This window comes from Piliocolobus tephrosceles, unplaced genomic scaffold (genome assembly GCF_002776525.5).
Source record: "Piliocolobus tephrosceles isolate RC106 unplaced genomic scaffold, ASM277652v3 unscaffolded_20, whole genome shotgun sequence".
NCBI lineage: Eukaryota > Metazoa > Chordata > Mammalia > Primates > Cercopithecidae > Piliocolobus > Piliocolobus tephrosceles.
Genome location: NW_022302087.1, coordinates 2,247,023 through 2,260,566, shown reverse-complemented (window position 1 = coordinate 2,260,566; position 13,544 = coordinate 2,247,023). Strand labels below are relative to the sequence as shown.

The 13,544-nt window shown below is 36.4% G+C and overlaps 1 protein-coding gene across 2 annotated transcripts in view; it reads right to left on the bottom strand.

Moving 5' to 3' along the window:
* GUCA1C (guanylate cyclase activator 1C) overlaps positions 1-13,544 on the bottom strand; it is a 48,564-nt gene that overhangs the window by 12,739 nt on the left and 22,281 nt on the right. For both annotated transcript variants that reach the window (XM_026456810.1, XM_026456808.1), the window contains exon 2: positions 1,894-2,043. In XM_026456810.1, coding sequence (XP_026312595.1) covers positions 1,894-2,043 — 150 coding nt within the window. The remainder of the gene's footprint in view (positions 1-1,893; positions 2,044-13,544) is intronic.

The window sequence follows — 13,544 nt, the reverse complement described above, 5'->3', positions numbered from 1 at the left end:
AAAAAAAAAAAAAAAAAAAAAAAAAAAGAAAGTATGTTCCTAGGCTACCAGTTTCTTAATAAGTATATATTCCATTGCATTAATTTATTTAAACATTTTCCTCTTTTAGTTTTTTAGAATATTTGCTATCTTAAGAGATTCTATGATGTAAATCATAGGACTTTCATCTCTAATAATTGTTTTTCCTGACTCAAAATAAGTAATGCTAACTCTAAAATGAAGATCAGCTTTTAGCCTCTCGACACAGGTTACCACATTTCCCGGAACGTTTTATCCACTTACACTCTCTCCACAGTGTGTAAGGCGCCTTCCTTACCATGCTCTTACCAGAATTTGCTATTATTGTTTTTAGTACTGATTAATTTAGAGACAAATGGTATCTAATTATTAAATTTCTGTTCTGTGCTTTTATTATTTCAATTTTCCTGTGTTCTTTTTTTTCCTTTCTAAGCACTTTGAGGGATAATTCAATTTGCCACTTACTACTTCTCTTTCCTTGGCTCACTAACTGAAGTTATACATTTTAACTAATAAAAATCTACGGCACATTTCCCCATAAGTTATAGACAAAATCACATTTATCCTTGTTGTTCCTAATTCTTTACAGAATCTGATGACTTCACCTTCACCCAAAAAAAGCATAACATACAGGCAAAATTTGTCCTTAAGTTTAAGGGCTAAAATGATTCCTGAAGGCCATTGATTCTTAGATCCCAGACTAAAAACCCTTGTTTCGAGAAATGCTTTGGTGGCATCCTAAGATCTGTATGCTGTATTTACATTTTCATTGTTTTTAGAAGAAGCTGAGTATTTAAAAGAACATTTTAAAATTTACATGGGGTTGGGTATTCTCCGTAGAATATTTGATATCTAATTTTGTGTTGCAATATATAAGGTATAGGCAGAATTTCTAAATTGTTCACTTGCCAAGTGAATCCTAGCACATTTTTTGTGTGAATGATCTATGTGAAATTAAAATATTAGCAATATTGGTATTATCCTACCCTTGAACTCTTTCCATATGTTGGTTAACTCTACATTCGCTTATTTAGCTTTCCATTTTTATCTGCTTTGAACATTTGTTGAGAAGTTTAATTATAAATGTAGTTCTACTCATTTATTTTTCTGGCATTTTTGCTAATATTTCTACTATGTATTTTATTTGTAACTCAGCTCCTTCATCTATGAAGGAAAGAATTTGGACCAGATCATTTCTAAGACATCTAATTCTAATGCTCTTTGAGTCTGTGTTACAAATTCAATGTCTTGGATTCATAACATTAATTATACCTGTTATCTTCATTTAGATATAGTGTCCCACTTAACCAATTTTTACTCTGGGCTCTTTACTGTTTCATACCATGATAATAACTATCTCCTACTCCAATGGGGTGGTGGTATAGGGGCTTAGAAAGGCACTTATTGAACTTTAGATATGGAAAAGATCTGAGATCCCTGAACCAACTATTAGAAATACTTCAGTATAGCTCCCAGAAAGATCAGTCCTCACATACCTTCATTCTTAGTCCATGTCTCTTGTTAAACATATATAAACCATCTCATAGTTTAGCTATTCCTCACTAGGCATTCTGCACTGAGGCAGAGAAAAAGATAAGTTGTTTTGCACTCTCATATTTGTTTCATTTTTTTCATTGCAATGCTCTGTTAAATTTGTGAATGCCAGGGTGGATTGCACCAAGAAGGAAAAGCTGATTTGCTGCTGTTGCCCATTCAGTAATCAATAGGTTAAGTAAAGCTTACATTACTTCAGCAATTCAAAATGTATATCCCAAAAACAGTCAACCCCATAGACAGCTGTTACCTACTCCATAGGAAGGGAAAGTGGGTTAACTGTATAGTGGCCTGAAAAGGATACTTTACTGCTTCACTTACCACGAACATGTCCAGTAGTTCATTTTTGTCAATAGAACCATTTCCATCAACATCATACAGCTTAAAATACCATTTTAATTTTTGCTCCATTTTTTCTTGCACGATTAGATTTACAGCAGCAATAAACTCCAAAAAGTCAATAAATCCATCCTATGGAAATTAAGGTGAAAAGAAAAATAAATATTTAAGAAGAATAATTGTTTTTTATTTGCTAAGTCAGCATTCATGAACAGGGCCTTTAGTATAACTTAAATCAATCCAAAAGATTTCAGCATAAAACTTTTCCCTAGTGTTTCATTTTAAAAAAGTTTATAGACACAAGTGACTTTAATTTTACAATTAAGTGCCTTAAGTAAATAGGCATTATTTTTTAGTGTAGTTTTAGGCTCACAGCAAAATTGAATGGAAGGTATAGAGGTTTCCTATATACTCCCTGTCTCCACACATGCATAGCCTCCTCCATCGTCAACGTCTCCCACCAGAATGGTACATTTGTTACAATTGCTGAACCTACACTGACACATCATCATCACCCAAAGTCCATAGTTTACATTAGTGCCCACTCTTAGTACTTTACATCCTGCAAGTCTAGATATATAATGCCCTGTACCCACCATTATAGTATTGCACAGAGTAGTTTTGCTATCCTAAAATTCCTCTGCGTTGTGCCTAGTCTTCCCTAACTCCTGGCAACAATTAATCTTTTTACGGTCTCCATAGCTTTACCTTTCTAGAAAGTTACATGGTTAAAATTATATAGTGTTTAGTATATGGTATGTAGTTTTTTCAGATTGGCTTCCTTCACTTAGTAATATGCATTTAAATTTCCTCCTTGTCTTTCCAGGGTTTGATAGCTCATTTCTTTTCAGCGCTAAATAATACTCCATTGTCTGGATGTACTTCAGTTTATTTATCCATTCACTTCCTGCAGGACATTTTGGTTGCTTCCAGATTTTGGCAATTATAAATAAAGTTGCTATAAATATCTATGTGCAGATTTCTTGTGGACTTAAGTTGTTAACCCCTTTGGACAAATACCAGGGGATTTGGATGATATGTAAGAATATGTTTAGTTTTTAAGAAACTGCCAAACTATCTTTCAAAGCAGTTGAATCATTTTACATTTCAACCAGCACTGAATGAGAGTTCCTGTTGCTCCACATCCTCACTGGCATTTAGTGTTTTTAGTGTTCTGGATTTTGGCCATTCTAATAGGTGTGTAGTGGTATCTCCTTGTTTTAACTTGCAATTCCCTAATAATATATGATGTTGAACATCTTTTTATGTGCTTGTTTACCATCTGTATTTCTTCTTTGGTGAAATATTTGGCCTACTTCTTAATCAGATTGTTTTCCTTTTTTCAATTCTTTTTTATTTCAATAGGTTTTTGGGAATTGGGGGCATTTGGTTACATGAATCCATTTTTTAGTGGTGATTTCTGAGATTTTGGTGCACCCATCACCTGAGCAGTGAACACTGTACACAAGGTGTAGTCTTTTATCCCTCGCCACCCTCTACCCTTTCCTCAAAGTCCAATGTATCATTCCTATGCCTTTGCATCCTCATAGCTCAGCTCCCACATATGAGTGAGAACAGACATTGTTTGGTTTTTCCATTTCTGAGTTACTTCACTTAGAATAATAGTCTCTACTTTCATCTAGGTTGCTGTGAATGCCATTATTTCATTCCTTTTTATGTCTCAGTAGTATTCCATGGTGTATGCACACACACACACACACACACACATATATGATAATTTTCTTTATTCACTCATTGATTGATGGGCATTTGGGCTGGTTCCATATTTTTGCATTTGCAAATTGTGCTGCCATACACACGCATGTGCAAGTATCTTTTTCATATGATGACTTCTTTTTCTCTGAATAGATACCTAGTAGTAGGATTGCTGGATCAAACAGTAGGTCTACGTTTAGTTTTTAAGGAATCTCCACACTGTTTCACACAGTAGTTGTACTAGTTTACATTCCCACCAGCAGTGTAAAAGGGTTCCCTTTTCTCTGCATCCATATCAACATTTGTTGTTTTTTTGATTATGGCCATTCTTGCAGGAGTGAAGTCACATTGCATTGTGGTTTTGATTTACATTTCCCTGATAATTAGTGACATTAAGCATTTTTCCATATGCTTTTTGGCCATGTGTATATCTTCTTTTCAGAATTGTCTATTCATGTCCTTAGCCCACTTTCTTATTATTATCATACTTTAAGTTCTGAGATACATGTGCAGAACATGCAGGTTTGTTACAAAGGTATACATGTGCCATGGTGGTTTGCTGCACCCATCAACCCGTCACCTACATTAGGTATTTCTCCTAATGCTATTCCTCCCCTAGCTCCCTACCCCCCGACAGGCCTCTCCTTGTGTCCATGTGTTCTCATTGTTCGACTCCCACTTATGAGTGAGAACATGAGGTGTTTGGTTTTCTGTTCCTGTGTTAGTTTGCTGAGAATGATGGTTTCCAGCGTCATCCATGTCCCTGCAAAGGACATGAACTCATTCTTTTTTATTAACCCACTTTTTGATGGGTTTGTTTGGTTTTTTCTTGCTGATTTGAGTTCTTTGTAGATTCTCGCTATTAGTCCTTTGTCGAATGTACAGATTGTGAGATTTTCTCCCACTCTGTGGGTTGTCTGTAAACTCTGCTGATTATTTCTTTTGCTGTGCAGAGGCTTTTTACTTTGAGTCCTATGTATTTATCTTTGTTTTTGTTGCATTTGCTTTTGGGTTCTTAATCATGAAGTCTTTGCCTAAGCCATTATCTAGAAGAGTTTTTCTGGTGTTATCTTCTAGAATCTTTATGGTTTTGGGTCTTTAAGTCTTTGATCCATCTTGAGTTGATTTTTGTGTAAGGTGAGAGACAAGGATCCAGATTTATTCTCCTACATGTGGCTTGCCAATTATCCCAGCACCATTTGTTGAATAGGGTGTCCTTTCCCCACTTTATGTTTTTGTTTGCTTTTTCAAAGATCAGTTGGCTGTAAGTATTTGGCTTTATTTCTGGGTTCTCTATTCTGTTTGATTTGTCTGTGTGCCTATTTTTATACCAATGCCATGCTGTTTGGTTGACTATGGCCTTATAGTATAATTTGAAGTTGGGTAATATGATGTCTCTAGATTTGTTCTTTCTGCTTAGTCTTGATTTAGCTATGCAGGCTTTTTTTTTGTTTGTTTGTTCCATATGAATTTTAGAATTTTTTTTCCAGTTCTGTGAAAAATGTTGGTGGTATTTTGATGGGAGTTGCATTTAATTTGAAGATTGTTTTTGGTTCTGTGGTCATTTTCACAATATTGATTCTACTCATCCATGAGCACAGGATGTGTTTTCGTTTGTTTGTGTCATCTATGATTTCTTGCAGCAGTGTTTTGCAGTTTTCCTTGTAGAGGTCTTTCGACTCCTTGGTTAGGTATATTCCTAAGTATTTAATTTTTTTGCAGCTATTGTGAAAGGGGTTGTGTTCTTAACTTGATTCTCAGCTTGATCGCTGTTGATGTATAGAAGAGCTACTGGTTTGTGTACACTAATTTTGTATCCTTAACTTTTGCTGAATTCATTTATCAGTTCTAGGAGCTTTTTGGAGGAATCTTTAGAGTTTTCTAGGTATATGATCACATCATCAGCAAACAGCAACAATTTGACTTCCTCTTTACTGATTTGGATTCCCTTTTTTTCTTTCTCTTGTCTTATTGCTCTGGGTAGGACTTCCAGTACTAAGTTGAACAGAAGTGGTGCAAGTGGGCATCTTGTCTTGTTCTCAAGGGAAATGCTTTCAACTTTTACCCATTCAGTATGATGTTAGTTGTGGGTTTGTCACAGATTACTTTTATTACCTTAAGGTATGTCCCTTCTATGCCGATTTTGCTGATGATTTTAATCATAAAGGGATGCTAGATTTTGTCAAATGCTTTTTCTGTGTCTATTGACATGATCATGTGACTTTTGTTTTTAATTCTGTTTATGTGGTGTATTACATTTATTAACTTATGTATGTTAAACCATCCCTGCATCCCTAATATAAAACCCACTTGATCTTGGTGGATTATTTTTTTGATATGCTGTTGGATTCAGTTTGCTATTATTTTATTGAGGGTTTTTGCATCTTTGTTCATCCAGGTTATTGGTCTGTGGTTTTCTTTTTTTTGTTATGTCCTTCCTGGTTTTGGTATTAAAATGATACTGGCTTAATAGAAGGATTGAGGGAGAATTCCCTCTTTCTCTAGCTTTTGGAATAGTCAATAGGATTTGTACCAATTCTTTTTTGACTGTCTAATATAATTTTGCTGTGAATCCTGGACTTTTTTGTTGGCAGTTTTTTTGTTACCATTTCAATCTTGCTGCTTGTTATTTGTCTGTTCATAGATTCAATCTCTTTCTGATTTAATCTAGGAGATTTGTGTATTTCCAGGAATGTATCCATCTCCTCTAGGTTTTCTGTTTTATGCACATAAAGGTGTTCATAGTAGCCTTGAATGATCTTTTGTATTTCTGTGGTATCGGTTGTAACATCTCCTGTTTCATTTCTAATTGAGCTTATTTGGATATTCTCTCTTCTTTTCTTGGTTAATCTAGTTAATGGCCTGTCAATTTTATTTATCTTTTCAAAGAACTAGCTTTTTGTTTCATTTATCTTTTGTATTTCTTTTTTTTTTCAATTTCATTTAGTTCTGCTCTGATCTTCATTATTTATTTTCTTCTGCTGGGTTTAGGTTTAGATTATTCATGTTTATCCAGTTCTGTGAGGTGTGACCTTATTTGTGCTCTTTCAGACTTTTGATATAGGCATTTAATGCTATAAACTTTCCTCTTAGGACCACTTTTGCTGTATCACAGAGGTTTTGATAGGTTGTGATCACTATTATCATTCAGTTCAAGGAATTTTTAAATTTCCATCTTAATCTCATTGTTGACCCAACGATCATTCTGAAGCAGGTTATTTAATTTCCTTGTATTTGCATGGTTTTGAGGGTTCCTTTTGGAGTTGATTTGCAATTTTCTTCCACTGCAGTCTGAGAGAGTACTTGATATAATTTCAATTTTCTCAAATTTACTGAGACTTGTTTTGTGGCCTAACATATGGTCTATCTTGACGAATGTTCCATCTGCTGATGAATAGAATGTACATTCTGCAGGTGTTGGGTAGAATGCTCTGTAAATATGTGTTAAGTCTATTTGTTCTAGGGTATAGTTTAAGTCCATTGTTTCTTTGTTGACTTTCTGTGTTAATGACCTGTGTAGTGGTATCAGTGGAGTATTAAAGTCCTCCACTATTATTGTATTGCCATCTATTTCATTTCTTAGGTCTAATAATAATTGTTTATAAATTTGGGAGCTCCAGACCAGGCATGGTGGCTCATGCCTGTAATCCCAGCACTTTGGGAGGCCAAGGCAGGTGGATCACCTGAGATCAAGAGTTCGAGACCAGACTGACCAACATGGTGAAACCCCGTCTCTACTAAAAATTCAAAAATTAGCCAGGCATGGTGGCAGATGCCTGTAATCCCAGCTACATGGGAGGCTGAGGCAGGAGAATCATTTGAACCCAGGAGGCAGATGTTGCAGTGAGCTGAGATCGTGCCATTGCACCCCAGCCTGGGTGATAGAGCAAGACTCCATCTGAAAAAAAAAATTGGGGAACTCCAGTGTTAGGTGAATATATATTTAGAATTCTGATATTTTCCTGTTGGACTAGTCCATTTATTACTATATAATGTTCCCCTTTATCTTTTTTAACTGCTGTTACTTTAAAGTTTGCTTTGTCTGATATAAGAACAGCTCCTCCTGCTCGCTTTTGGTGTCCATTTGCATGGAATGTCTTTTTCCACCCCCTTACCTTAAGTTTATGTGAATCCTTATTTGTTAGGTGAGTCTCTTGAAGGCAGCAGATAGTTGGTTGGTTAAGTCCTATTTATTCTGCCATTCTGTATCTTTTAAGTGGAGCTTTAGGCCATTTATTTTCAGTGTTAGTATTCAGATGTGAGGTATTATCATATTGATTATGCTATTTGTTGCCTGAAGCTCTGTTCTTTTTTGAGATGGAGTATCACTCCATCCCCCAGGCTGGAGTGCAGTGGCATAATCTTGGCTCACTGCAAGCTCCACCTCCCAGGTTCACACCATTCTCCTGCCTCAGCCTCCCAAGTAGCTGGGACTACAGGCACCCGCCACCATGCCTGGCTACTTTTTTGTATTGTTAGTAGAGATGAGGTTTCACCGTGCTAGCCAGGATGATCTCGATCTCCTGACCTCGTGATCTGCCCTCCTCGGCCTCCCAAAGTGCTGGGATTACAGGGGTGAGCCACTGCGCCCTGCCTGGTTTTTTGTTTTTCTTTTTTTGTTCATTGTGTTATTGTTATATAGTACCTGTGAGATTTATGCTTTAAGGAGGTTCTATTTTGGTTTATTTTGAGGATTTGTTTCAAGATTTAGAGCTCCTTTTAGCAGTTCTCGTAGTGCTGGCTTGGTACTGGAGAATTCTCTCAGCATTTGTTTGTCTGTAAATGACTGTATCTTTCCTTCATTTATGAAGCTCGGTTTCACTAGATACAAAATTCTTGGCTGATAATTGCTTTGTTTAAGGAGGCTAAAAATAGGACCCCAATTCCTTCTAGCTTGTAGGGTTTCTGCTGAGAAATCTGCTGTTAATCTGATAGGTTTTCCTTTGTAGGTTACCTGATGCTTTTGCCTCACAGCTCTTAAGATTCTTTCATTTGTCTTGACTTTAGATAAGCTGATGACTACGTGCCTGGGCAATGATCTTTTTGCGATGAATTTCCCAGGTGATCTCTAAGCCTCTTGTATTTGGATATCTAAATATCCAGCAAGGCTGAGGAAGTTTTACTTTACTAATCCCTCAAATATGTTTTCTAAACTTTTAGACTTCTCTTCTTTCTCAGGAACCCAATTATTCTTAGGTTTGGACATTTAACATAGTCCCAAACTTCTTGGAGTTTCTTTTTTTTTAACTTTTTTTTTTCTGTCTTTGACAGATTGGGTTAATTCAAAAGCCTTGTCTTTGAGCTCTAAAGTTCTTTCTTCTGCTTATTTGATTCTATTGTTGAGACTTTCTAGTGTATTTTGCATTTCTCTAATTGGGTCCTTGATTTCTAGAAGTTGTGATTGTTTTTTATTTGTGCAATCTATTTCACTGAATAATTTTCCTTTTCCTTTCATATCCTATATCTTTAAGTTGGTCTTCACCTTCCTCTGGTGCTTCCTTGATTAGCTTAATAATTGACCTTTTGAATTCTATTTTGCAGTTCAGAGATTTTGTCTTATTTTGAATCCATTGCTGGTGAGCTGGTATGATCTTGGAGTCTTGTTTTATCATACTATCAGAACTGTTTTTCTGGTTTCTTCTCATTTGAGTAGACTATATCCAAGGGAAGATCTGAGACTCAAGGGCTGCTGTTCAGAATTCTTTTGTCCTGTGGGATGCTCCATTGATGTGGTATTCTCCCCCTTACCCTAGGAATGGAGCTTCCTGAGAGCCAAACTGTAGTGATTGTTTTTGCTCTTCTGGGTCCAGCCACCTAGTGGAGCTACTGGGCTCCAGGCTGGTACTGGGGAGTATCTGCAAAGAGTCTTGTTATCTGTCTTCAGGCCTTGCAGTCATGGATACCAGCACAGTTTTTCAGCATCTCAGGGAGCCTGCAGCAGTGATCTAGTTCCTTCAAAGGGTCTGTGGATTATCTCTGCTTTCCTGGTATGTACCTGTGGTAGTTCTTGGAGCAAAAGTCCATGATGTGAGTCTCCACACACTGCTCCATCCATCCGAGCAGGAGCTGCAAGCTAGTCCTGCCCCTCTCCACCATCTTAATCCAGATTGTCTTCTTCTTGTTGAGTTTTAGGAGTTCTTTTTGTATTCTGGATAATAGTCCTTCATCAGCCATGTTTTTTGCAAATATTTTCTCCCAGTTGATGGCTTATCTTTTTATTCTCTGACAATGTCTGTTGCAGAGCAGAAGTTTTTAATTTTGATAAATTCCAGCTTATTATTTTTCATGAATTATGCCTTTAGCATTGTATCGAAAACATCATTACCAAACCCAAGGTCATCTAGATTTTCTCCTAAGTTATCTTTTAGGAGTTTTATAGTTTTGCATTTTATATTTAGGTCTCTGATTCATTTTGAATAAATTTTTGTGAAAGGTGTAAGGTCTTTGTCTGGATGCTTTTCTTTGCACATGGATGTTTCATTGTTTCAGCACCATTTGTTGAAAAGACTGTCTTTTCTCCACTGTATTGCCTTTGTTTCTTTGTCAAGGATTAGTTGACTAGATATATGTCGGTCTATTTCTGGCCCTCTATTCCCTCATATTGATTGATGTATCTATTCTTTCAGAAATACCACACTGTCTCAATTACTATACTTTTACAGTAAGTCCTGAAGTCAGGTAATTTCAGTACCCCAAATTTGTTCTTCTCCTTCAATATTATATTGGCGATTCTGGGTCTTTTGCCTCTCCATATAAACATTAGAATCAATTTGTCAATATTTACAAAGTAACTTGCTAGGATTTTGATTTGAATTTCATTGAATCTACAGATCAATTTGTGAAGAAGTAACACCTTGACAACACTGAGTCTCCCTTTCCATGAATACAGAATCTCTCTCCTTGCTGGGCGCAGTGGCTTATGCCTGTAATCCCAGCATTTTGGGAGACTGAGGCGGGCGGATCACCTGAAGTCAGGAGTTCAAGACCAGCCTGGCCAACATGGTGAAGCCCCATCTCTACTAAAAATAGAAAAAATTAGCTGGGCGTGGTGGTGGGCACCTGTAATCCCAGCTACTTGGGAGGTTGAGGCAGGAGAATCACTTGAACCCGGAAGGCAGAGGTTGAGCCGAGATCATGCCATTGCACTCCAGCCTGGGCAACAGAAGCGAAACTCTGTCTCAAAGAAAAGAATCTCTCTCCTTTTATTTAGTTATTTGATTTCTTTTATCAGAGTTTTGTAGTTTTCCTCATGTAGATTTTGTACATATTTTGTCAGATTTATACCTAATAATTTCATTTGAGGGTGCCAATGTAAATGGTAATATGTTAACTCCACTTATTTATTGCTGGTATATAGGAAAGTGATGACTGATGACTTTTGTATAAAAAAACTTTGTGTCTGAAACCTTGCTAAAATCTCTTATTAGTTCTAGGAGATTTTTTTTTTGTCAATTCTTTTGAGTTTTCCAAAGTTGAGTATCATGTTATTCGCAAAGACAGTTTTATTTTCTCCTTCCCAAACAGTTTAAATTTTATATCCGTTTCTTGTCTTAATGCAGTAGCTAGGACTTCCAGGAAAATGTTGAAAATCAGTGATGAGAGGTGACATCCTTGCCTTGTTTCTGATCTTAGTGGGAAAGCTCTTAGTTTCTTACCAGTAAGTATAAGGCTTACTGTCAGGTTTTTGTAGATACTCTTTATCATGTTGAGATTAACTACCTTTCAGAGAAAATGTTTACTTCTTATGCCAAAGAAACAAACATAAAATTCCTCACCACTGAACTTTTTCAATGTCTTTCTTCCTCTGAATTTCTTCAGATTTTGTCCTCTTCAGAAGACCAAGTACCAATTTTTAATAGAAGGAAAACATATCAAGCAGACAAATTTTATATTCCTTTTAATAGGAACTGGTTGATATTTTTGGACTGCTAAATTGTAGGTTAGGATTTAAGTGCATAGTTTTAGGTATGAATCAAAATTAATGAGGCTCTTTTTTAATAAAGATTTTGTCCTATTCATCAATCTTGGAGAAGATTATTTAAGGACTGCAAGTTTAGGTGGTGTGCCTTATCCTGTTTTTAATTGGTAAAACATTTTCAGTTGAAACAGAAACAATCTGTGTCACTCTTTAGAATCATATGCTTCAAACCTGGCATACGTAAATGTTCAACTGTCTTAGGAAAGGTGGCCAGCTCTAGGGAGGCATGTGACTCATTCTTCGCTATTTTCCCATGTGAGTTCTGATGCTGACGGTGGCATATCCAGCACAAGAAAACATGCTGCGTCTTTTTGGAGTATTTGTGATGCCAGGGTCTGTTTACAAAACCGGGATGTAACAAAAAGTAAACCACTGCTTCCCGGAAATAAAGAGATTTAGATTTATCAGTCTGTAAAGTGTTATGTGTTTGCCTGCATCTTAAGCTTTTGTGAATAGTTTCACGAAGTCTATAAAAAAAGCTACTGAGAAATAACCAATAGTTCTGAATTGATAAGCAAAGTCTATTTGGCTTTTTAAAGGTTTTTAAAAATAAGATTACCACAGTATTTCAGACCTTGGAAGTTAATGTGGTAATCACTATAGCATTGTTTTCTAAATTTATTACACTTTTATTTTCTACACTGCGGATGTTTTACTTTTACAGTCAGCAAGTGATAAGAAAACATTTCAAAGTCATTTTACTGCATTTAGTGTTAGATTTTTGTGTTTTACGGCTTAGACCTCTTTACTCCATCAGTAACTTTGATCTTCTTATAAGAGATAAGATTTCTTCTGACACATAGGAGTCTATTTCAATGGGTCTCCTAAAAGAAATTCGTTCAAAGACACAAAACCTAACTGATTTTACCTTATTGCTGCTTGCCTTTCCTACTGCTCCCTGCCACTTCACTTTATTAATCCCCAGCAGAGCTATGACTGAGACAAGCGAAATATGTTATTATAGGGTTGAAATTTGTTTAAGATGACAACGAGGTATCATATCTCCAGATTCGGCAGGACATGACCATTATTTTTCAGAAGCAGGTCTGGAAGTGTGGATGAAATAAGCTGAATGGACAGTATCCAACCAGAGGTACATTGACTCCCAGGCCTTCCTCCGGGGTCTTTAGGGTTGACCAATCAATTCAGCAGTCTCCTGGACAGTTACTGTGTGAATTTACCAAAGAGTCACAGGAGTATCCTCCCTGGAAGCCTGGCTTATTATTAAGTTGATCCTCCAGAGTTTCCATAAAAGCCTTTTATTTGATGATGGTCTGTTTCACTTTACAAGTTCCACTTCAGTGACTGCATTTTTCAATGCCACCTGCATGATGCGTGGCAACAGGCTAAACAGAGCAATGTTGACCTTAGAATATTTGGTATTTTGTTTTTAGGCACAGTGCATGGGTGGTACTAATATCTTTCAATTCAGGCTTTAAGAGCTCTGGGCAAGCCCTTATCATGAGATGCATATAAGTATTTTCACTGTGTGGTTTTTAAATGAACAACCTGGTTAATCAAACCTTTCTACTTAGACAAGGGCATCCTCTTTCAAAAACTTCTGTAAGCAAAACATTTTGTGTTTTCATTTCAGTATTCTGTCATGCGCTCAGGCAAATTAATCTTTACAATTTACGGCCAATTCTTCTGTTCCATTATCTTTCTGTTAAGATTTTGTAGACATTTGCATTGGTGAAATGACTTTGGCAAATGTGATTTAATGGCTTGTGTTAGTGTTGGAGAGGGTTTAGGGTACATGCTTATTCTATGAATCGGGAGGAAAGAAATTATTGTTTTCAGTTAGTCTATGGATTTCAAGGGCTAGAGAGGGGGATAATTATCACTGCGAAGGTGAGATGTCCCTGCAAATGTGACTAAGAAGGATGTAATACAGAAAGTCCAAAGGTGGACCAAAGGAACACTCTTTTTTTTTTTTTTT